Below are 22,157 nucleotides of genomic sequence, written 5' to 3'. Positions count from 1 at the left end.
GGAAATGGGAATAGATGGAGATAACGTTGAATGGTTATGTCATGGTGAGTGAAGAATGTCGAAATGTCGCATGCCGAGAATGGAATGAAGATGAGGCCGGATGGGATTGTTTGTTTGTGGGTGGCGGGGGGGGGAAGATAAGGTGTTTGTGCGAGATGACATGTTGATGTTTGGGTCGGTCATCGGGTTGGAGGTGATTGGGATGGTTGGTATCATGAACATATGGTGAGGTGGATGTGAGATGGAAGGACGTCATGGGGGGTGGGTAGGGGGAGGGAAGAGTAGAGAAGAATGGTGTCAGTGACGTCGACGTTGTACGAGTCATTATTGCTACTACTTTATATCTGACTGCTGCAAGGGGGAGGTATATGTTATACTGTCCAGTCCATATCATCATAGTGCGAGTGTGGGGTATGCTGTATGACGCAGGGGTGAGTGGGTGAGTGGGTGTAGTGGGAATATTACCCGTTTGAGAAGTGAATGGAATAGTTACCCATCGCGGTAATACCGCCCACCCAGCTATCAGATACAAAGGGGGGGGGGGGGGGGGCAAAAAAAATTCCTCCCCCCGAAACCCCCCCCAAAATGATTACTGAGCTCCCGAGTCTTAACCGTGTTCTTAAAGTTCTTTTCGGGGGGTAGAAAATAGTGGCGGGAAACACAAAAGAGTAATAGTAGTAATACGAACACACCATTGGCTAGTTGTTTACTAAGAGGCGGGTTATGACTCAACCGACGGCTGCTTGGGTGGCAAAGTGGCGAAATTGCCGAATGAGGCAGTTTTTCACACCATAACCCCGGACTTTGTCCCCACAACCATCTTCGGATCCGACGTATGCCCCCGTGACTTGCTGCAACCACTAAGCTACATAGTATGCCAGGCTACTTGACCATCTCAAACTACGATGCATCACTTTTTCCTACTTCTATCTGTATATTTAACTATACCTTGGACACGGCTTGATACAGTACACACTCTACACATTCTACAAACCTAGAGCAGCTTCAACGTCGTTCTGACCATTAGTGACATGCTTTCTGATCCTCTATCATTGGAAATGACGAATAAAGACAACTCACAACTTTAGTGCTCCTAGCGGGGAACCACACAACTTTACCATCTTTAACTAAAAACTTGGAAAAGTTCCAATCGATATTTTCGACGGGTGGTTCCGCATGAGATTTGAGATAAGCCCAAAGTGGTTGAGTTTCAGGTCCATTAACGTCCGCCTTGGGTTAGTGAAACTTATCTTTATCCACTTGTATGGTAAGGGGTTCAGCGAGATCTCATTTGATAGTTAGATATCGGTGGGAAAGTGATGGGAGAACGCATTATGATTCCGAGACAAGTAGATGTGTCGTGAGAAAGTAGTGGCAGAACGCATCATGATCCCAAAGAAAGGTCGAGGAAATTTATACGATCCCGGAACAGGGGGAATGAACAATATACAGTACCATCCACCCACCTTGACGGCCAAAGGAAAAGTAACACCATAATTCAATTGACAAAATTCCAAAACTTCTTGATCCGTACCTGGTTCTTGTCCTTTGAATTGATTACATGGGAATCCGATGATTTCAAGACCTTTGGAATTGTATTTTTCGTATAAAGCTTGAAGGTCTTTGTATTGCGGTGTGAGGCCTTGGCGTCAGTTGTGATTCGGGCAATTTGTCTCGACTCGACTTGGGGAAAATGATAGTGAAGTCAATGGTACTTGGGGTAGGTGAGTAAGGAAGTTTGGGATAAGTAGGTGAAACAAAGGAATTCTGGATGTGTGATTGCAGAGTGAATGATAGAAGGTCGAGAAGGATGAGAATTAGAACAATGAATGGAAGACGTCGGTAGAGGATTATGGTTTAGTGATGAAAGTGGGTTATTTTGAGAGTTGTTGTATGGGTGAAAAGTAAGAAGAAAAGGAGTTGTATGGATGAAGATTAATAAGGAAAGGAAGTACTGACCACATTTGCTAGCTACATTGACGAATAACAACGTCTTGTCTTTATGTTCGAATAGAGGGATGGTATCTTTAGGTAGTTGAACCTGATTTCATCAATACTTAATCTTCCCCACTCCATTCGTCTTTCCCCATTTCTTCGGTTTAGTAGATCACACCGTTCATCAGGGTCAATCGATGGACGCTTTTGACCGAACAAATTGTCATGGTCTTAGTCATAGAGGAGGTAGAATGATGGTCCGTCTGATGATTGTATAAATGACTTGAGTTTTGGTGATTATGGAAGTGTCATTCGTGATGGAGATCCACGAGAATAGAAGGGTTTTTCGTCTTAGATGAGAGGATAATAGTGGGTGAAAAGGAAGACTTACGGTAAAAGAATATATGTCTGACATGATGATTAAATCTCAAGTCAAGTTACTTTAACGTCCTTTTCTTACTCGAAGATTGGAACTATGTAATATTCGTATTGTTCTTGTTCTTGTTCAAACTGTTCTATATCTCACTGTCGTGTTTAGAAAGGGATGGTGAAAAGTGAAAAGTGAAAAGTGAAGAGTTGATAGGTGGAATGTAGAGAAAGAAAAGTGAAAGGGAAAAAGACGTCATTCCACATCATTCTCACATCATCTTTTTACTTCCTTTTTTCCTCCTTACACTACTCAATAGCCTTACTTACGGTCTAGGGGGTCGTTTATAAGTGACAAATCAAAACTCATAGATCATAGAAAGGATCAAGATTCCTTGGATCTAGAGGTAATAATAGGTTTTACACATACTACCGAGTAAGTACATTGGGATAAGATATGTCGGAAGAATGTCAATTCGAAGGTATGTATCTCCCTATCCCTCACTCTCATATCCTCTTATGCTAGAGTTAACACACACTCACTCAATCTTTCATAAGTATCATCATATCTTTCCATCTCGTATAATTACATCTCTATATGATAATTTTATGAATATATATAAGATCCTCAACCATCTCGACTGTTACACCATTCCAATCTTTACCTCTGATCATTATATAAATCAGAATGATGTTACGATGGATGGATATGAATACGGACTGATCTCAGCTTGTGCGATACAAACTTGTCTAGCAAAGAATAATTACCAAGAGGAAAAATGTAAAGATGTCGTAAAGAGGTTGTATCTTTGTTGTGCGGGTATGTACGATAAAAGTGCTTCTGATGAGGTGAAAAAGAAAAGTACGGCTTGTCCGAAGGAAGAGATTGTGAGGAAATGGTCGGCTACTGCGGGTAATTAAAACCGGAGGGGGGATGGCTCGTCATCGCGTATGGAAGGAGTGATGGTCGGCCAAGGAGTTGAGAGATGAGGAGATGGTATATCAAGGAATGAAATCTCGTGGGAGGGTAGGGGAGTGGGGGTATATGAGCTCCGGGGGGTGATGGAGGGAAACGACGAAGAAGTGAATATCGGAGGAAAATCAAAGAAGAAATTTCTCAGGGGACGATTAATCAAAGAGAAAACTAAAACCATGAGTTTTGCTCGTGCAGCCGTTTCATTCTTTAGGAATCCAGGATGGAGGGGGAGATTCAGAGTTGGAGGACAGAAGGAAATAGGTCACTTGGAGTTGGTGTTGAATCGAAGTTACGCCGCCGCCATCTTATCTCTTCAAAATGGAACGAAGAAAGATATGAAGATGGGTAGAATGGATGGAAACCAATGATTGTCATCAACCGACAGGAAACGAAATTATCGAGGGAGAGATTCTTCATCACGGCCTGTAAAACATATCCATCACGAACTGGGGGAATGTAGAATAAGAGAGACAACTACTTAACAACGATTGTTTGGGAAGGGGAACTTATGTACGTCTCGTCCGAAAGTATAAATCAAGACATGGTTGACCGATCAAACGAGGGTAGGATGAACATCCTTTCTTCGTACGTCACCATCAACCGTTGTGAGTCTTCCAACCACAAGTTCTTACGAGCTATAGATCGATGAGGTACTACGAAGAAACGTGTGAAATTCACGATGGCGATGCAACTTAAAACGGGCGTTCATGGCTTCTTACTTTCTCATCTAAATCAGTTCTCTAACATACACTCATATTGTAGATTTATAATAAACTTATCACAACGATTGATTACACACATCTTACCTATCAATCACACCTGATCACGTATCCCACTTGAGAGGTCAACGACATGGGCTCCTCGAGGGGATTTTGGATCATAGAAGAAGCGGCAATTGTGGAAAGTATGATGCGAATTGTTCTCGCCGGTGGAACAAGCATGAAATTTATTCCTTCCGGCTTCAGCAAAGAGTGGAAGCATTGCATTGGAACTGCCAACAGGGTTTTCCAAAGCAATAGTGTGTGACACACAGAACAAGTGTTGAAGAATACTGAATTCTCCAAAGTTGTCACGCCGATTATCACGGACCCATATTATAACTCTTTTCAATCCGATACAGTTCACGCATCAACGAAATCTGGGATCAGACTTGCATTCCATATTGAATGGCACACAAAACCCAAAACTCTCACCAATAAAACACGAAGGGTCACACTCTGGTCTGCGAGACTTCCTTACCATTTCCTAAGGGAGAAGAAATCCCGGTCTTCAGAGGTCCGAACTCTGCGTTGGGATGGGTATAAATTGACCTTTGTGACTGACTCGAGGACAATAGTACAGATGCGCATGTACCGTGAGAATGATTTGATATTGAGCAGCCGGCCTTATAATGTGAATTCTGGCGATCATGTCACGTTAACTTTCTGGGGATCCAAGGAAGTGTTGGTCCATCTAGGACATACTTCATATAATGATTGTATGAAAGAAGCGCTTGAAGATACGGAGTCGGTCACACAACGTATGATAGAGGTGGTTCGTTGCACCATCAAGGATGAGGCGCCGGAAGAGACGGCAGGTGATCAACAGGTAGATTGATTGATCAGACTGATCAGGTGAGCCAACGAGTTGAAGTTTCTTAGAAAGATAGTAGAGATAAGATGAGATAAGAGAAATAATCCATGAGTAAGCGTCATCATGAACTACCATTGTTTTTCCTTTCGACGACAACAGGAGTAAGTGGTAAGTGTGACGCTTATCAACGTTCTTTACGAAGAGTACTTTGCGCACAATACGTTTTCACTTCCTGCACAATACTGCCACAAAATCACGTGATTTTCATGCTTATCAGTAAGAAAAAAATACCACGTGTACCAAAGCAAGGCCCTTCCACCTCTCTGGACACATGTCAAAGTGATGATCTTTGCTATAATTTGTTTTCTTCGGGTATGTATAATGCATTTCTTCAACAAACATAGCGAGACTATAGAAATGACCTGTCTTTATCAGCACAAAAAGAGTTTACATCAAACAGATGGAAACTCACCAAGATACATGAAGTTCTCTTCCACCCCTCTGTCCACTGGTGAAATCCTGCTCTCCTGGACTTACTAAAATCGTAAAAGATGTCTCCTAACATGTTTTCTAATTTGAATTTGGGTGCTGATTCAGATTCTGCAGTCGGTTTGGCTTTATGTGATGTATTGTGAGCTGTAGGTGAAGCTGATTGAGAAATTCTACATTGAAGTTGAATGAAAAGATGTTAGATTGTGGTAATGTCATCACACGTGGTATTCTTTTCCTCCTGATAAGCCCAAAAGTCACGTGGTTTTGTGGCAGTATTGTGCAGGAAGTGAAAACGTATTGTGCGCAAAGTACTCTTCTTCTTTACGGTACCCACGAATCATGGGAAAATCGTTTTTCGGTCACTCGGTGATGGTTGCTATGGTAAACAAGGAGGGTTACATCAGTCTTCCGATCAAAGCGGATATGACGACGATTATGGTCCGATGAGAACGGACATGGTTCCACCAGAAGAATAGCAAATGGGGAAAGAAGGCGAAGGAAAGTCATCTTTTCATCGATCCTCCATTGACGGGTTACGAGGGCGATGCTACCATTCGATCTCTGTCAATGGGAATTTGCCTACTTATTCTCAAACCCCAAATCCAGTCTCATTATTACATCTTCTTCCTGACCCCTAAACCAATATATTGGATATTGACACAGACAGCCGCACGGACCAACCAACGGACGTCAAGTGAGAAACTGGGCATAGATCAACACTCTCAAGGGCAAAATCATGGTTGGAAACAGTGTACTACAGATCACACAAGGCGATGAATCCCTGCAGTCTGATGCAGATGTTTTGGATATTACAGATCCTGCACTCGACGAGTGCAGAATAGACTTGGAGGACCTTGTTTCAATTTGGAACAATGCTCTTGACCTGATTTACCTATGTTCGGAGCCCGAGCTGACCAGACAACTTAAACTGACCGAAGAGACATCACGCCTTCTTGACATTGCAACTCAGACATTGTACTGCACTGATCACTCCAAAGTTGAAGAGATTTTCAAGAGGTGTGGATATACTGCAATAAGTAGGGACTCACTCACAAAAGGAAACAGTTACACTGATGTACAAGACAAGGTGTACGGCTTTCAGTCCAGCATAAGAACTCGTGATGGTAAACAATACGAGAAAACTGAGCTTGACCTTGGCCATAGCGGAATAGAATGGATAATTCGCGAGTTGGGTTCCACTACAATAACCATGAGAGTATTCTGGCCTGATGGTAGTGGAAACATCGGGAAACTTATTGTAGAACATAGGGGAGCCATAAACCCTGAAACTATGTTGCTTGATTCTGAGATGATCCGGCACACACTCACCTTAAAAGGTGTTCTTCTAGACTTTATAGATACACAAAGAGATGACCAAAAACAAGCAAATACAGTGTGTCTGAAGTATGATGGAACAAAGATACGTTCGAGTGAACGTACAAAAGATAAGCTGAGTGTGCAACTGCCTAAGCAACTACCGAGTCACATCAGGCTGGACAGTTTTAGTCAAGATGTCTCATACTTGAGGCCACAGCTACCTACCATCTACCGCACACCGCTTCTGATTGAATAGCACACACATCTGATGTCATAATGCTCAAATATCTGAAAATACCACGTGTATATCATTCACTCAAGTCCAGTCAACTTTACTCAAGTTGTCTCAACTCGTTCCATTGTACAACATGTGGATCACCATTCAACTTCAATCACCCTCCCATCACTGAGTCAACCTGACTCGACATTTTATACATCAATCACAACATCTGTTGTCATCTGTCATCATCCCAAGCTCCGGCTGACATGTACCAGGTTCCGCTCAGACCAGACAAACTGATAAGCATGGGTACCTTGGGAGGAATACTAGCCGGATGGCCGGTCGGCATCTATTTCTGTATACGAACCCAACCCAATCAACAAACAACAGGATTGTCAATGATCAATAATTAGCCATCAATTCCTTTATCACTAATTAGTGCCTTAATTAGCCATCAATGACAGGTACCTCAATCAGTGTTGCGGGGTAACAAAGATTTGAAGCAGATCCATTAAACTTTACATTATGATAGAGAAAGGCGGGGTTTGGAGGCAGTGCTGCACTTAGGTAGGGATGGGTTTTCTGCTTTTGAGATTTCCCCACTGGGTTTGTGTCAAGGCCAGACGTTGAAAATAGTCTGCGTCTATGAGCTATGGCTATAGGGCCTCGCAGGGAACAAACCTAGTGATGTAGTTTATAGTCTAGTGATGTAGTGGATCGAAGAGACTATAGTCAATGAGATCAAGTGGCAAATGATATGCTAAGTGACGAGAAAATACATTCAACAAGACATCTACGAAAAAGGGGTGTTTCTATATACTAAAAGGGAGCGGAGTGATACCGAAATCTATGGAGTAAATGTGGAAAGCAACAAGGGGTGTAAGAGCGAAGGAAGACGGAGATAGATGAGGGACACGGAGATGAAGAAAAAGTATAGCATGGTAAAGAAGTGTCACGAACTACGTCGTGACACCTCGATTATCCCACCAACAACGACCCTCCTTTGACCATCAAAACCCCCATCACGACTTAATCTCTTTACTCTACACGTAACTCAAGACATCTGAGACCAAGTACGGCGAAGTTAGACGGAGTTAGGCTAGGTAGGGACAATGGGAGCAGAAGTGCGGCGAAGTTAGGCGGAGTTAGGCTAGGTAGGGACAATGGGAGCAGAAGTGCGGCGATGTTAGGCGGAGTTAGTCGAAGGAGGAGGAGGATGGCCGGGGTTTGGGGAAGTTGGACAAAGTGCGTTGAAGTACGTCAAAGCGCGGGAGGGTTGGATGAACGTCTAGGAGGGATGGGTTATATTAGCTGAGAAGATCGCTGAAGTTCTTCAGCGATCCTTGATTGTTGTCAGTAGTAAAAGACAGATAGAGATAGCTATAAGTCGAGATACATCGCCATCAGTAGAACAAAACCCTAGTTAGAGTAACTACGCCGAAGTACGCCGTAGTTACACTCCTTTCGACGTCTGCGCCCTCCTGGTTGGGTGAGACATCGACTCAGAGCGTGAAGTTAGCCGAGGTTCGTCGACCGTCGGTCTATTAGGAAGTAGTTGTTCGACGGCCGTGACAAGAAGTAATGATTAGGTAGGACAGGAGAACGGAGGAGGCCGTAGCGGGATTAGTGAGACGGGGACGGGAACGGGTAGGTGGAGTACGACTTCTACGTACAACTCTTGAGGAACCCGTCTATAGGTACCCGTGATCCTGACATTACTCTCCCCCTTCGGTAAACGTCGTCTCGACGTCGTCTAGTCCTGTAGAAAAATAAAATTCCACTAAATCAAAAGTGGCATGTGGCACTTTTTATCGGAAATGATGGTAGTGAGGGCGCATGATGTGATCGGGACAGCGCCCTAAATTACGACGTGTAATTCAATATCACTCTGTCTGATCTCGAGATCCACTTTCCTGTATCCTCTTCTCTTCTTCTTCCTGTTACCTCATCACTTTCTTTTGCTAACATCCTTGAATTTTTGCTAACATCCTTGAATTTTCTTGTTGAGAACTTCATCTAAACTCTTTTACGTCATTTATCATGTCCGCCACCGATAGTAGTGACGGTCGTCGTCCCGCGTTTCCTCGTTGTGCTCTGTGAAAACTTTCCTAAAAGCGATATTTCATGGCTGACGATATCCTTTTCGGTGGTAGGTTTTGGGGCCAAATGAATTACGACCAGGGGCTTCCGAAAATCAGAACGCTTCTCCTCCTCCCTTGGAATCCCGCGAGCGTAGTCCTCCGCAGGGTGTGCAGAATCCCGCTGTCCAGACCCCGTTTACCGGCGTGCCTATGCAACATCCCGCGGTAGCTGGTCTAAGTTCGGGGACAAAGGTCTCGTATCGTACTCCATTGGCTTGAGCTGCGGGGAGGGGTGTTTCGGATTCCGTGGCGGCTCCTTACATTGAGGATGGCGAAATTATTGTTCCCAAAGAAGGGGGTCATCAGAATGCGTATAACGATGTCGAAATCGTTGCAATCAATACAGAAAGCGCAACCGCCTAGGTAAGCTTCTTATCAAACCCCTTTCCGAAACGCTAAGTGGGGGTAGGGGTTTCTGAAGTACCTGGAATCGTGGTCCGATTTGAAAGCCGCGTCAACCAAGGAGAAGGTCAAACCAATTATAGACATGTTGAAGAAGGAACATGAAGTCTGTCACAGGGTTGTTTCTTTGTTAACTTCCTACGACCGACGGCCAATAACTTCATGGGCTTCGACCTTTACCAACTTCGTTGTTCGAGATATGAAATAGGTGACAATATCTTCTGGGTGTAATAACTTCGTACTTTACTAACTTCTGTCACTAAGACAACAACCAGAGATCGTCAAAGATCTCTGGGAACTTCGGCCCTTAAGTACTTCGTCCTTCCCTAACTTCGTCAACGCAGAACTTCGTTCAACCCGAAGTCCCGAGCTTCGTACCTCACGAACTTCGTATCTCCCTAACTTCGTATCTTCCTAACTTCCTACATGACTAACTTCGCCCTCGACGAAGTTAGCCTCCTAATACCCTCATGGGTGATGAAGTTCATGAGAACTGGGTCGTTGATGGCGAACTGATGTCCAAAGGAACCTCGTTGATGGGAAAAGATGATGTCACGTGGTGCCGCGTGACAGATACCTAGAATGATACAATATATGCTCTTCTCTTCAATTGACTCTCTACATTGGAGACGATTTCGGTACTGATTGATCGCGCCTTAAAATGTAGATCCGATGCATGCTTTTTTCCCTTGATACCATTATTTAATCGTAATTCAACACGGAAGACCAATGCTTCCATCACAGGTAATTGAGATGTGTGTGTGTGAGAGAGAGAGTAGAAGGTTCTAGCTACATATTGGCTAAAAATTAACCACCTTTCAATCTTGATCCATTATGGTGAGGGTGGCGCTACCCAGGTCAATGAAACTCCGTCGGGCTGGGTACAAAACGCTTTGTATCATCTTCACCTCCCACAACTTCATCTTAATCTAGCTGCACAAGTCTAGTATACGACATTTACACTGTTGGACCTACGTATCATGAGTAACTCACAGAAAGTGGATTTGCATGTGGGGCTGCCCGCTGATCAGTACTTGATGCAGTCCATCACCCAGATCCCTCAAGAGCGGAACTTGGATTTAGGAGCTGGCACAAATGAGCATATTCGGCTGTTAGAGGCTGCATTGGATTTGAGTGAGTGTGTTGATGTTGATCAGGCTACGGATGTCATTAGAAGATTGGCAGGTCACTATGGCACCCAGGGGGAAGAGACTCCAAGACGGTCAAACTACCGCTGAAGAGGAGGGATGCTACACGCTGTCAACTTCCCAGTTTCCTTATTTGGTGAAGCTCACTGATTGTGGTCTTGATGTGTTGAGATGGGCAGAAGCTGTAAGCAAAAAAGGAATCACCAGGGAGATTGAGGCCAATTGGACCACTCAAGATGATGTCAAAGCATCAGTCAAATGGACTATAAAATGGGATGAGGGAAACAATATAACTGACAGAGAGCAGTCATTTATTCTTGGACCACATAGTTTGAGCCTGGTGACAAACTCAACAGAGTGGGAACCACAAATCCTGTGTGAAGTGAAAGAAGATGGGGCTCCAATCTTCAGAAGCTCAGAGACAAACTGGACCAGTCAACAAGTACAGGACATTTTGAGAAGGTGGGAATCTGAGGGAATTAGTTGATCTTTAAGAAGCAGCTATCACCTAAACGTGACTACAAGCCCATTGAAGCCTGGTGGAATGGCAGAGGGAGATGTGCGATTATGTCAGGGGTGGAGACCAACGGTCAGGCAGAGTGCCAGCAGTGAGAACAGTACGAGTAGTGATGAATGATGAGTCTACAAGTAAGACAAATGTACATGCATTGTACTGGTTTTTCTTTCCAAAGCCGTCACAATCTGTAATGCATACGCCTAAAGGGTGACGTGCACTAAGCTCTTGTGCTAAAAGATCCAATGCTCAGCTCATAGTATGAGCTGAGACCCTTTATAAACTGCTTGTGCTGCGACCGAGATTTGAGATTTATGACACAATCCGTGCGCACTCTGTTTGTAACAATATCGCTTCCACTCACTACATACAGTATGTGTATTCTCCTTCAAGGACTGATTCAATTGTCCCGACTCTTGCTATCATCTCCTGAACTGTACCTCACGTTGTAGCTAACGACCCCCTCAAGCCGGTCGTTGACGGATTTGTGCACTGCGACTAAGTTTGATACTTTCCCGAACGTATTATCCTGACGAAAGCGCAGTGTCGACTGTCCGTGAGCGCTCAGTATCCTGTGCAGCAGGAAGAAGTTTTCTCATGAAGGACACAGCATCTGACTTTGAAAATATCTTCTCTGGCTCCACTAGTAGGATCTCTCTTCATGATCCTCCCTTGTACTGTACTGATGGGGAGGATATGGTATGTATGTTCATTCAGTCTTTGTCACACACTCTACTCATCTTATAGACCCAACCAAATTAATCAGCTATCCACAAGCTTTTGATACGTAGTAATCATGAGTGAAACAGAGCCGACTGTGACCAATACTATTATCTCCTTTGCAATTCACGCCACTCAAATTGGATATGAGGCTAAGTCTCCATTGCCTGTTGGAAGTTTATTGGCTATGGATCTCGTGGACGATTCAGAGTCTCTACACCTTTTTGAGATTGCACAGCAGCTTTATCCCTGCAGAAATAGAGAAGAGGCTATTGACATATTGAAGGTTCACTACTTGCCCAAACAGCCAAAGGCGCTGAGTGGAGAAGATGTTTCAATTCTTACCCCTACTTCCACTGTTGGCTATGAGGTGGTAGATCACCAAGAGGATCTGACGAGAGGGGTTAAGCTTGACATTGGAAGAAACAGAACCTTGACTTGGGATGACAGTTTCAATGGTAGGTCACTAAGAGGAAGGTTTTGTAAAGATGCTGATATGAGTTCACATTGATAACAACATGTATGTGTCACGAACTACGTCGTGACACCTCGATTATTCCACCAACAACGACCCTCCTTTGACCATCAAAACCCCATCACGACTCAAACCTCTTTACTCTACACGTAACTCAGGACCTCTGAGACCAAGTACGGCGAAGTTAGATGAAGTTAGGGTAAATAGGGACAATGGGAGCAGAAGTGCGGCGAAGTTAGGCGGAGTTAGGCTAGGTAGGGACAATGGGAGCAGAAGTGCGGCGATATTAGGCGGAGTTAGTCGAAGGAGGAGGAGGATGGCCGGGGTTCGGGGAAGTTGGACGAAGTGCGTTGAAGTACGTCAAAGCGCGGGAGGGTTGGATGAACGTCTAGGAGGGATAGGTCATATTAGCTGAGAAGATCGCTGAAGTTCTTCAGCGATCCTTGATTGTTGTCAGTAGTAAAAGACAAATAGAGATAGCTATACATCGAGATACATCGCCATCAATAGAACAAAGCCTTAGTTAGAGTAACTACGCCGAAGTACGCCGTAGTTACACTCCTTTCGACGTCTGCGCCCTCCTGGTTGGGTGAGACATCGACTCAGAAGCGTGAAGTTAGCCGAGGTTCGTCGACCGTCGGTCTATAAGGAAGAAGTTGCTCGACGGCCGTGACAGTATGTCCCTGGGGCTCTACGTGATGCAGTGGGCAGAAGGCTATTCATATGATCTCAAAAAGCAACGTTCTGCTGCAAGCAAACCTCGGGTGATTGTGCACACCCTGAAAGTTGGTGATGTTGAAATATATTTGAAACAAGATCCAGACGAAAGGACTGTGAAGCTGACCATTGGAACAGAGAGGTTGTATCAAAGCGTCCGTACTAAGCAGGAGCTGACAATTCATTCACCATGGGTGGAGGAGTCAAGAATTCCTCTCTCTTCCATGACTCAAGATCTCAGTGAGCGATACAACTCGGAGATGGAAAAGAAACTTCGAGGCTCAGTTCAGGAATGGAAAATGGTCCATTTGGGTTCGGGGGCAGTCACTTTGGAAGCAACACTCTGAGGCAGATAGAGCAAGCGTCAGACCCTTAGGCCTGAATCAAAGGTGGACATGAGGAGATGGAATCATATTTATACAACGGATCGTCGTAGGTGATGCACGTACTTAGTGGAACAGGGAGAAATACATTCCGTAGAGAAGACTACTGATCTCCATGGGTTCAGACCCTTCCTATAGACGCACGGAGTAGTGAACCAATCCACATGACAATCAATTTAGTAATCCGATGGAGAAGGGACACCTCACCGTTTGATAGTTTGATTGCGATCCGTGGATCATGTTGAAGCACATTAAAATGGATCTGCATCTTTGATTATGTCATCAAATAGCAACAAGACAAACCACATACAGTTTTGATCATAGCCACAAGAGCTCTCTACCTTTTGGCTTGGCAACATTCCCAAGGACACTTGACCTCATCCCACTACTGGTATGTAAGATTTGTGAGAAGATACATACTTGGGCAGATCTATGTGGTGTGCAGACTGGGAAAGCATCAGGAACAGATTCATCACTTTGTCTCACTACGTCGTCTTTGTGACCCTTGGATGGGGTCGGTCATCATCTATCTAGGAGATCTGATGAAGGATGTCCTCATGGACAGAAGTCAGGGGTATGGTCCGCCATACCTCAGGGTTCTCCTCAGTGTTCTCCTCAAGGACCTCCTCAGGGACCTGCATAGAATTGTCCCTGATGGACATGGCGGTCGAGGAGCGCTGTGCCTCAAAGAGAATCTCCTTGGTGTCTGAGCGTTCTAATTTCACATCGTGTATCAAGCCCTCTTGGTAGACTGACTCCAGAATGTACTGATGGAATGTCACGGTCTGACGCAGCTCTTTCTCAAAACGGTCGCTCTGAACCATCTTTTCTTCAACCCACTTATAGCTCCCTTTGGACCAATTTATCTTCACCGTTGTTGTGCGTATGTCCTGTCCAAATGTTCTTGTCCATTCTAAAAGTAGACGGGTATCTTTGTGGAGGATAACCTCTGTCATTGGTTCCCCGTTCTCATTGTCGCGATATTTCAGCTGGTGACCATCACCTTCAATGATCCTGCTCTGTCCTGGCGTTATTCCCTTCCGGATGTATCCAGAGCTTCCAAGTGTCTGCATGACCTCCTCCTCAGTCTGAGAATCAATAACCTTGTTCCCAAGCTTGTAGAGATCACGAGTGTGTTCATTCCAGGGGAAGTTATTGACCACAATCTCAGGGTGGCCATAGTAAGCCGTGGTAACCGCAATATTCAACATAGTGTGGCAGATCATTTCCTCTTCCCTGGTGTGGCCAAGGTGATACATCTTGCAAGCTGGGGATTGCTGAGGTGTAGTGCTTGTTCAAATAGTGAGGAAGAAGTAGTAAGAGGATGGGACATTGGAGAGGTCTAGAGATTTTGAGTCTGAAAACTGACCCATATGGCACAATGGATGGAAAGTGAAAGGATGTGCTTGGTGAACAATTATGACCTCATCACGTCCGCCAGAATCCCTCAGTCGAGGTATGAACAACCGGCAGGAAGCTTGACGTCTATTCACGCTGTCTTTAAATGGCAAACCCGAAAATGGACAAGGAGGGTGTTGCGTGCGCACGGCATTACCATGTGGGGTGGGACACTACCACGAGTCAAGAACGCTTATGAAGCGTCTTGATTATCTTTCTATATCTTTCTCGACCGCTCCACTTACTCAAAGACAGATACAATTATCTCTCTCTCACTACTCGACTGTACTCCATCTACTACTGTCATACCCGGACGGTGGCCTGGGTGACCCGTACCAAGTAGGTTGTGTGGAGCCCCGCAATTGGGACATCACCTAGCCACCTACTCACCAACAACATCTCTTCAACTTGAACCTTCGGTCTCCATACTTTGTATCACAACATCCATCTAGGTCTCAGGCGAAGAGCAAGGGAAATCTACTCCACACTACTCCTTTTGGATCCTCTCTTCAGAGCACAACTCACACACCACCATGTCCACTCCAAATCCATTCACTTCGTCTCCCGCCCGGAAACCCCCCGACCCGGAATCACCCTCTGCTGTACTCCTTCGAGAGCTTCAAGGTGAGGATGACGTCAATGAATCTGGACCAAGTAGATCACCAAACAACTCTCGAGGTGAACCCGGAGTTGACGAAGGACCTTTTGGGGAGGATAGCCAAGCTCAAAGACCTACTCATGTACTCGAGTCTGACTCGGAATCATCAGATGGACCGTCGGAGAGTTTGATATTCGGGGAACATACGAACACTACGATCAAAAGACAGAGTCCAGAAAGAATCAGAAGTGAGGAAGAAGGCGGAAAGGTAGTAGGACAAGATACGATAAGGATGGAAGAAGAAAACATGGATAACCGTGGATCTTCAGAGACAACTCGACCATCTCGAATACTCCCTCCTAGCAATATATCATCTTCCACCTCTGCTTCTACATCACCAGGTCCATCAACATTGGCTTATGCATCCGCAACAGGATTATCACCAGGTCAATCTATCTCCCTCGATCTCCCACATACCACCCTGCAATCATCGTCTATTGTTCACGAGGCTTCCACCACCCATCAAAAGTTGGGACAACGACTTCCTCCTACTAGGATTGATCAAATTGGATTCAGACAATTTCATACCGATTCTTTACTATATGAGAGGGATCATGCTTTGGCTCAGAGTTCTATGAAAGGGAAAAGTAAGAGGAAAGGAGGGAAGAAATACATTTCAGTGCCAATGGACGATTTCCATGATGCACTACAAGAACCTCTTAGAGAAGCATATGAAGATGGGAACGAGAACGACCTAGATGATGAGAGAAAGGGATCTTCGAGGAAAGGTAACAGTAGATCTGGCAGCGAAGGGGGAGGGACGAGAAGGAGAACCAGTTCTGCGGGGAGACGATCAAGAGCTAAAGGTAAGGGAAAGATGGTGACGATGGGGAAAACGGGTTTGAACGAATATGAGAAAGCACTATGGAAATGGGTCAACGTGGATGATCTTGATGGGTTCTTACAAGAGGTGAGTTATTGATTTCGCTGCTCACTTCGTGTTCCTCTTTCTCCACCTTACGCTCTCAATCCACTTCGCCCGTCGTCTGAAAGTCAAATCATATAATCCCCAAAAAGTCACCTAGTCGTCATCTCGATTTCCACTCGTTTCTCGGCTTCTTTTCGTTCTTCTCCGTTCACTTCATTTACCCAGGTTTCCTTGCCAGCTTGACTGCCTACCTCCGCAGCTTCAACGAAGTCCTCTACCTCACCGTCCACCCGAATGTTGAAAATAGCTGATGATAGGTATATGATTACTACAAAGGCAAAGGAATATACTGCATCGCCCTCGCAAGAGCGTTAAACCTCCTGTATGTGCCCACATAGAATTGGTCCTCATTCTTTCCCATTCTCTTTCTGCCAGTTTTCCATCTCCCTCGCCAGCCCTCAGTTGCGCCGTTCATCGGCTAGCCTATCGTGCCAGATACAATGTGATCAGCCAGAAAACCCCAGAACACGGCTAATCTGCAGCACGACATTTTTTGTGGTAGCGTTTTCCACCTTCTTGCTCGACTGCATCGATTATTCCAAGCTTTGGTCAACTACGGAAGGTCCGAATGCTATAGGTAGATTGGATGATGTCTTGATAGAACAATGTATCACTCGGTTAGTCTGGTAATCATTTTGATCCATCCGTTCCCTTTGGTCTATCCTCTCCCATATTCACCTTCTGTTTCTCTTACACTTCATCTACGCTCATTCCATATGTTGCCATATCTCATATATCCACCTTGTTAGTATCGGTCAAGCTACTCGTCAACACCATTGCTTGACCCCATTCCCCGCTCTCCACACCGCTTGTGATGGAGTGCAGCAAAAAAACTCGGAAAAAATGCTAGACTCACAGCTCAGAGGTTCATTCCCACATATGCTATTCATCCTCTCCGTCGGGGCGTTTTACCTCTTTCAAATGGCTTCTTTCATCTTGTCCATCCCGAGACTCTTGGAGATGTATCGGTTTTACACGTATTTGCTTGGGGTGCCCGATGTGAGTTATCCTTCTCTTTTACCAAACGTCTGATAGGACCTCTATATGTCTTTCGATATTTCTCAGATTTCGCCATTGCAAAGACCCAGTATATCTTCGTGTACTGTGTATGATATGCTCTAGTACTTCCGGCCATTATACCCACAAATCTATCCCCTGAGGATGGTCCAGTCATCACCGTGATTGCTCCTTACTCCATCTTACATCTCTGAAACCGACGTCTTTCATCTTCCATCCGCTTCTCCCCTTCGTGACGAGCGGGATACTTTGAAGTGGTGATTCCGCTTACTCTCAGGCGGATATCCAAACTCTCCCATGGCCAGAAATCGTCCGTCTCATAGGTGAAATCAGGAAACATAACCCCGTCACATCATTGAGTAACGGTCAAGCGGGTGCTTTGGCACAGATGGTAGGAGAGGAAGAGAACAAGGTCATTGTCAAGCTTGATGCTCATGATATTGCCAAGTGAGTCAAACGTTCCTCTTTCTTGATCTTCACTTTTGAAGACATCCTCCCCATCTCGCATCTCTCTTTCTCCTTTCAGCCTTCGGAGTGATATATGAGATAATGTTGTTTCATTAAGCAAATATAACTCTTCCACCCATTTTGCCCCCTCGACCAACCCAGTCCTTGACATTTTCATTCTCTTTCACACACACCAAGAGAATGTGTAAAATCACCGTCCAAATAGCTTAGCTCGCAGTTGTGACCGTCTGAATCTTACGAAGAGATGCTAACCAGCAGCCGAATCCTTCGACAAGAAAATTATCTCGTAGCACTGTTCAACAAAGATCTCTTAGATCTTCGATTCCGTCTCCCACTTCCTCATATACTTGTCCCTCTGATCCCAGAACATCTCATCGCCCCTCCATATCCATCATTGCCCCCTGTCGCCCAAGGTAGGGAAACAGAAAGACGGTTTTTGAGTTTTGGGAAGAACGTCCTTACCAATGCTTTGGAATGGAATTTGAGGTATTGTCTCTTGGGTTATCTGTTCGATCGACGTGGGCAGGTGAGGAAGGAATTTGTGAGAGAGAAAAGAAGGAAGGATTTGGTAGAGGGGTAAGTGACGAATCTCCCGTTCCTTCTCCTTTCTGGCACGTTCACATCGTCTATGTTTGGAGTTTCTCATTTCTAGTTCTCGAGGGGAAGAATCGCATAGCGTGTTCCACATTTGTCTTGCGTGACCTCGTTGGTCCTGTGTCTCCTATGTTTACCGCAACTTGTAAATCCTTCAACGTCACATTCATTGTGCTCTTTACCAAGCTGCGCCACAGAGGACGTCGGAACAGGCGAGGAGAAGGAGAGAGAAGCTAACGCACAGTCTACAAAGAAGGTTCATTTTCATGGGTATACTCAATGCTATCTTTGCCCCTTTCATCGTTATTTACCTTCTTATTTGGTCTTTCTTCCGATATTTCGAAGTACGTCCTTTCAGTATTCCTTCTTATGTACCTTGCAAGTATTCTCCTCAAGCTCCGTACACTCATCTTGGACTTCACTCTCCACTGTTCCCTCCGCTATTGGTGCATCAATGGAGAGTCTTTCATGGATGCCGAATGCTGATAATTAGGAATATCACAAAAACCCTTCTTCTATAGGATCAAGACAATACACTCCATACGCCCAATGGAAATTTCGCGAGTTTAACGAATTACCTCATTTATTCGAAAGACGTCTAGATATGAGTTATCCTACCGCTAAAGAATACATTGATCAATTTCCTAAAGAAAGGACTGCTTTAGTGATGAGGTGCGTTAATAGTTTTTTTCACCTTCAATCGACTGTTTCTCCCTCATCGTCCCTTAAAATATCACTATTTGCAATGGTACTCAGTTTCCATCCTCTGTGACACAGATGCAATCCCTAATGTCTAGGTTCGTGGCGTTTATTGCCGGTTCATTCGCCGCCGTCTTACTCGTCGCATCACTCATCGACCCTGATCTATTCTTACACTTTGAAATAACTCCTCATCGTACCGTCTTGTTCTATCTCGGGATCTTCGGAAGTGTTTTAGCTATGGCTAGGGGGATGGTTCCTGAAGAAAACTTGGTTTTTGATCCCGAAGCTAGTTTGAGGGAGGTGGTTAGATGGACTCATTATCTTCCTGGCGGATGGCAGGGGAGGTTACATAGTGTCATGGTGGGTTTCCCTTATTTACTCAGATTTCTTTCCACCCCACTTTTACACCTCACCCGACCAGGCTTCACACTGCGTTTTCCCGTCGGATCATATGATCACTCGTCTCTCCTCATGTATGTGGACATGTTCGTACAATTCCACCTTTCTCTCGTGCTCAAAGGTAATGAAAAGACTTTAAAACGATCTAGTGGGGTAGTTGGCATGGAGTCGAGTGTCAATAAAGATGATCAACTGATTCTTCCAGGTTCACGCGGAATTCTCAACTTTGTTTCAACTGAAAATCACAATCTTCTTCCAAGAACTACTCTCCGTCTTACTCACTCCATTCGTTCTCTTATTCTCTCTCCCTCCTTGCGCAGGGGAAATCATCGACTTTTTCCGTGAATTCACAGTTCACGTAGATGGAGTAGGATACGTATGTAGTTTTGCAGTTTTCGATTTTGGTCGACCTGCCTTAGTCCAAGAAGATATCCATCCCAAAGGTGCATCAATCAATACCAATACCAATACCAATCTCGACACCAATAGTAATACCAATACCAATCTCAACACCAACAGTAATATCAACACCAATCTCAACACCACAAACGATCCGAAACTCAATCCAGATTCAATGCGGGATAAGGACGCTAAATCCGGTCAAACAGATATCTCCACCAAGAAGAAAACTACCGAGGAAACGACGATGAAAAGAGGAAAAGACAAAAATCGAAATCGTGCAAATGAGAATAAGATGGAAAAGTCTTTTCTACATTTCAAAGCTACACATCCAGATTGGATACCTTCTGATCCTGCTTCTAGTATATTCCTCGACAAATTAGTAGGGTTGTCAGTCCCACAGAACCACACCTTGGGAAATTCTGTATTGGTAGGAGGGAAAGGTACGAATGGGATGGGAGGGGTGAATGATAGGTATGGTGATACGTTGGGAATAGTACCGAGAGGGATGATTGGTTCTGTTTATGGAGCTAGAGGAATGACAGGTTCTGTATATGGAGCTAGAGGAATGAACAGTTCAGTTTACGGAGGTAGAGGATTAGGTGTGGATAGTCCTTGGTTTGACGAAAGGACCATTGGGAAATCACCAGAATTGTTAAGAAGAGGATTGGAACCTATGCAAGAAGAAGAAGAACGTAAGGTTAGTGGGGGAAGATTACAAGATAAACGAGGAGGTGGAGTTAGATGGGATGGAAGTGAACAAGATGAATCACATGGGTTAAGGAATGGTGAAAGGAAAAGAGGAAATGAGTTGGATGATCCTGAAACGGAAGAATTAGGTTGGGGTGAAGGTTTGTCAAGACGAGATCAAGAGGAGAGTGAAGATGAACAAGAAGGGTTCTTGAGAGATGCTGGTATGATGGGTTTGTTACAACAGGTTTTGGGTCGATGAACGATCTTTTGCCTTATCCATCCTTCTCCTTCTCACATCGACTCAACTGTTATATTACTCTTCTCCACTTCTCAATTTCACCCATCAATCTATACATTCAAGATCGCTCCACTCATTCCCAGGTTACTCATTCACTTTTGTATGTGTAAGAGACCTGATCTGGACTGTATATTCAATGATTTGCGTGGATTCGATATAAAGGTAATCTCTGTAAGATCTATGTAGATATATATTCGATGATCAGCTCTATACGATGTTGTACACAATGCATCATATTTTCCTCGATATCCCCATTTTTGTTCCTTGCGTCGCTTTGTGGAATGATATTCTCCACGACCACTCTCGAAAGCAGTTGCCTTGAAAGCAATATGCAGCATGCAGGGACACCCTATAGTCTCCGCGAGGAGGGGAGGAGGGGAGGAGGGGAGGAGGGTGAGATGAATCACTTGGTAATGGCCCTCACGACTTTTGCGGCTATATGGAGGAAAAAGATGGATGCTATGAAAGAGAGTGAGAGGACGATAACGACGAATGGATCGCTATCCGGTTAGTCTGTGCTCTTGCCAATACTACACTATACTTGAATGATCTTTGTACATTCATGCGAGTTGAGGATGATGAGAATATGAGGGGAGTGACAGTAGAGTATGGTCCAAGTTGGTGATGATGAACAATGAGAGATTGATGGTAGTGGAAGGTAAATAAAGAAATAGGAGGATAAGATGATGGTAGATTGAACTTACACTTTCAATCCAGCATCGCCCGAATCGGTATAAAGTTTTAACATTGTATTACTTGATCCTCCCGCTCCTGCAGCCCTAGCAGAGTTAGGTCGAGGAGCCGCTGCTGCTCGACGTCTAAAATAATGTATCAGCTCGGAATCCATGTCAAGATAGAGGCGCGATGCGTTGCACGATAGTACATAAGAAGGATCTGACATGTTGTGGTTGGATAGTCACGTATGGTGCGAGGATATAACGATGATACAGAATGTGTCTTCAGTCAGGTAAAAAAGAAGGTTCTGAGGGGATGGGATCGGGAGACGTAATTGAGAGAAGGATGGAATGTACTCACCGAACAGCATTAGCACCGTGAGGTCTGGCAACTGCGAAAGCTGAAGAAGCTCCTGTTCCACCGTTGGGAGAAGTAGGTCTATCTATATCGGACTGATAGTGAGTTCTATCCATGGAGTGACCTTCTCGCCAACTCACCATATTTACCTTCTGTACCTCTGTATTGTGTCTTTAGGTAGTAAGTAGTCAAG

General features: G+C 44.6%; 7 protein-coding genes across 7 annotated transcripts; 4 read left to right on the top strand and 3 right to left on the bottom strand.

Annotated features, from left to right (window-relative positions):
* Nucleotides 1–889: 889 nt before the first annotated feature.
* On the bottom strand, nt 890–2,535 carry TREMEDRAFT_40373 (putative glutathione peroxidase). The gene is made up of 5 exons (XM_007006351.1): nt 2,327–2,535; nt 1,960–2,041; nt 1,467–1,642; nt 1,081–1,230; nt 890–1,016 (listed from the first exon to the last, which is right to left on the bottom strand). Exons 1-5 carry the CDS (start codon nt 2,348–2,350, stop codon nt 987–989), a joined length of 462 nt encoding a protein of 153 aa, XP_007006413.1. The 5' UTR covers nt 2,351–2,535; the 3' UTR covers nt 890–986.
* Nucleotides 2,536–4,129: 1,594 nt separating this feature from the next.
* TREMEDRAFT_64338 (uncharacterized protein) lies at nt 4,130–4,873 on the top strand (the record flags this gene model as incomplete). Its single annotated transcript, XM_007006517.1, has 2 exons — nt 4,130–4,205; nt 4,311–4,873. The coding sequence occupies 2 exons, from the start codon at nt 4,130–4,132 to the stop codon at nt 4,871–4,873; spliced, it is 639 nt and encodes a 212-aa protein (XP_007006579.1).
* Nucleotides 4,874–5,400: 527 nt separating this feature from the next.
* Nucleotides 5,401–7,068, top strand: TREMEDRAFT_64337 (uncharacterized protein; the record flags this gene model as incomplete). The annotated part of the gene is made up of 3 exons (XM_007006516.1): nt 5,401–5,480; nt 6,383–6,734; nt 6,985–7,068. The coding sequence occupies 3 exons, from the start codon at nt 5,401–5,403 to the stop codon at nt 7,066–7,068; spliced, it is 516 nt and encodes a 171-aa protein (XP_007006578.1).
* Nucleotides 7,069–8,061: 993 nt separating this feature from the next.
* Nucleotides 8,062–9,238, top strand: TREMEDRAFT_64336 (uncharacterized protein; the record flags this gene model as incomplete). Its single annotated transcript, XM_007006515.1, has 4 exons — nt 8,062–8,133; nt 8,171–8,230; nt 8,472–8,525; nt 9,032–9,238. 4 exons carry the CDS (start codon nt 8,062–8,064, stop codon nt 9,236–9,238), a joined length of 393 nt encoding a protein of 130 aa, XP_007006577.1.
* Nucleotides 9,239–13,908: 4,670 nt separating this feature from the next.
* Nucleotides 13,909–14,589, bottom strand: TREMEDRAFT_64335 (uncharacterized protein; the record flags this gene model as incomplete). Its single annotated transcript, XM_007006514.1, has 1 exon — nt 13,909–14,589. The coding sequence occupies one exon, from the start codon at nt 14,587–14,589 to the stop codon at nt 13,909–13,911; it is 681 nt and encodes a 226-aa protein (XP_007006576.1).
* Nucleotides 14,590–16,251: 1,662 nt separating this feature from the next.
* On the top strand, nt 16,252–21,179 carry TREMEDRAFT_45223 (uncharacterized protein; the record flags this gene model as incomplete). Its single annotated transcript, XM_007006375.1, has 12 exons — nt 16,252–16,344; nt 16,620–16,684; nt 16,845–16,983; nt 17,188–17,361; nt 17,657–17,826; nt 18,106–18,423; nt 18,686–18,785; nt 18,935–19,113; nt 19,239–19,503; nt 19,748–20,030; nt 20,151–20,384; nt 20,478–21,179. The coding sequence occupies 12 exons, from the start codon at nt 16,252–16,254 to the stop codon at nt 20,891–20,893; spliced, it is 2,436 nt and encodes an 811-aa protein (XP_007006437.1). The 3' UTR covers nt 20,894–21,179.
* On the bottom strand, nt 21,145–22,126 carry TREMEDRAFT_57528 (uncharacterized protein). The gene is made up of 4 exons (XM_007006382.1): nt 22,105–22,126; nt 21,968–22,059; nt 21,637–21,750; nt 21,145–21,432 (listed from the first exon to the last, which is right to left on the bottom strand). The coding sequence occupies exons 1-4, from the start codon at nt 22,105–22,107 to the stop codon at nt 21,336–21,338; spliced, it is 306 nt and encodes a 101-aa protein (XP_007006444.1). The 5' UTR covers nt 22,108–22,126; the 3' UTR covers nt 21,145–21,335.
* Nucleotides 22,127–22,157: the final 31 nt, after the last annotated feature.

This window comes from Tremella mesenterica (assembly GCF_000271645.1).
Source record: "Tremella mesenterica DSM 1558 unplaced genomic scaffold TREMEscaffold_10, whole genome shotgun sequence".
In the NCBI taxonomy this organism is placed as follows: domain Eukaryota; kingdom Fungi; phylum Basidiomycota; class Tremellomycetes; order Tremellales; family Tremellaceae; genus Tremella; species Tremella mesenterica.
The sequence above is the reverse complement of the archived record's forward strand: the minus strand, read 5'-3'. Positions and strand labels throughout refer to the sequence as shown.

What these genes read in the sequence shown, in the direction of transcription:
- TREMEDRAFT_40373 (XM_007006351.1), bottom strand. Translation starts at nt 2,350, where the DNA reads ATGTCAGACATATATTCTTTTACC. An exon ending in CAATGTAGCTAGCAAATGTG is followed by an intron (nt 1,643 to 1,959) that starts GTCAGTACTTCC and finishes ACTGACGCCAAG; the next exon opens with GCCTCACACCGCAATACAAA. An exon ending in CTTTTCCTTTGGCCGTCAAG is followed by an intron (nt 1,231 to 1,466) that starts GTGGGTGGATGG and finishes CACTAACCCAAG; the next exon opens with GCGGACGTTAATGGACCTGA.
- TREMEDRAFT_57528 (XM_007006382.1), bottom strand. An exon ending in CACGGTGCTAATGCTGTTCG is followed by an intron (nt 21,751 to 21,967) that starts GTGAGTACATTC and finishes ACATTATTTTAG; the next exon opens with ACGTCGAGCAGCAGCGGCTC. An exon ending in GGCGATGCTGGATTGAAAGT is followed by an intron (nt 21,433 to 21,636) that starts GTAAGTTCAATC and finishes CTAACCGGATAG; the next exon opens with CGATCCATTCGTCGTTATCG.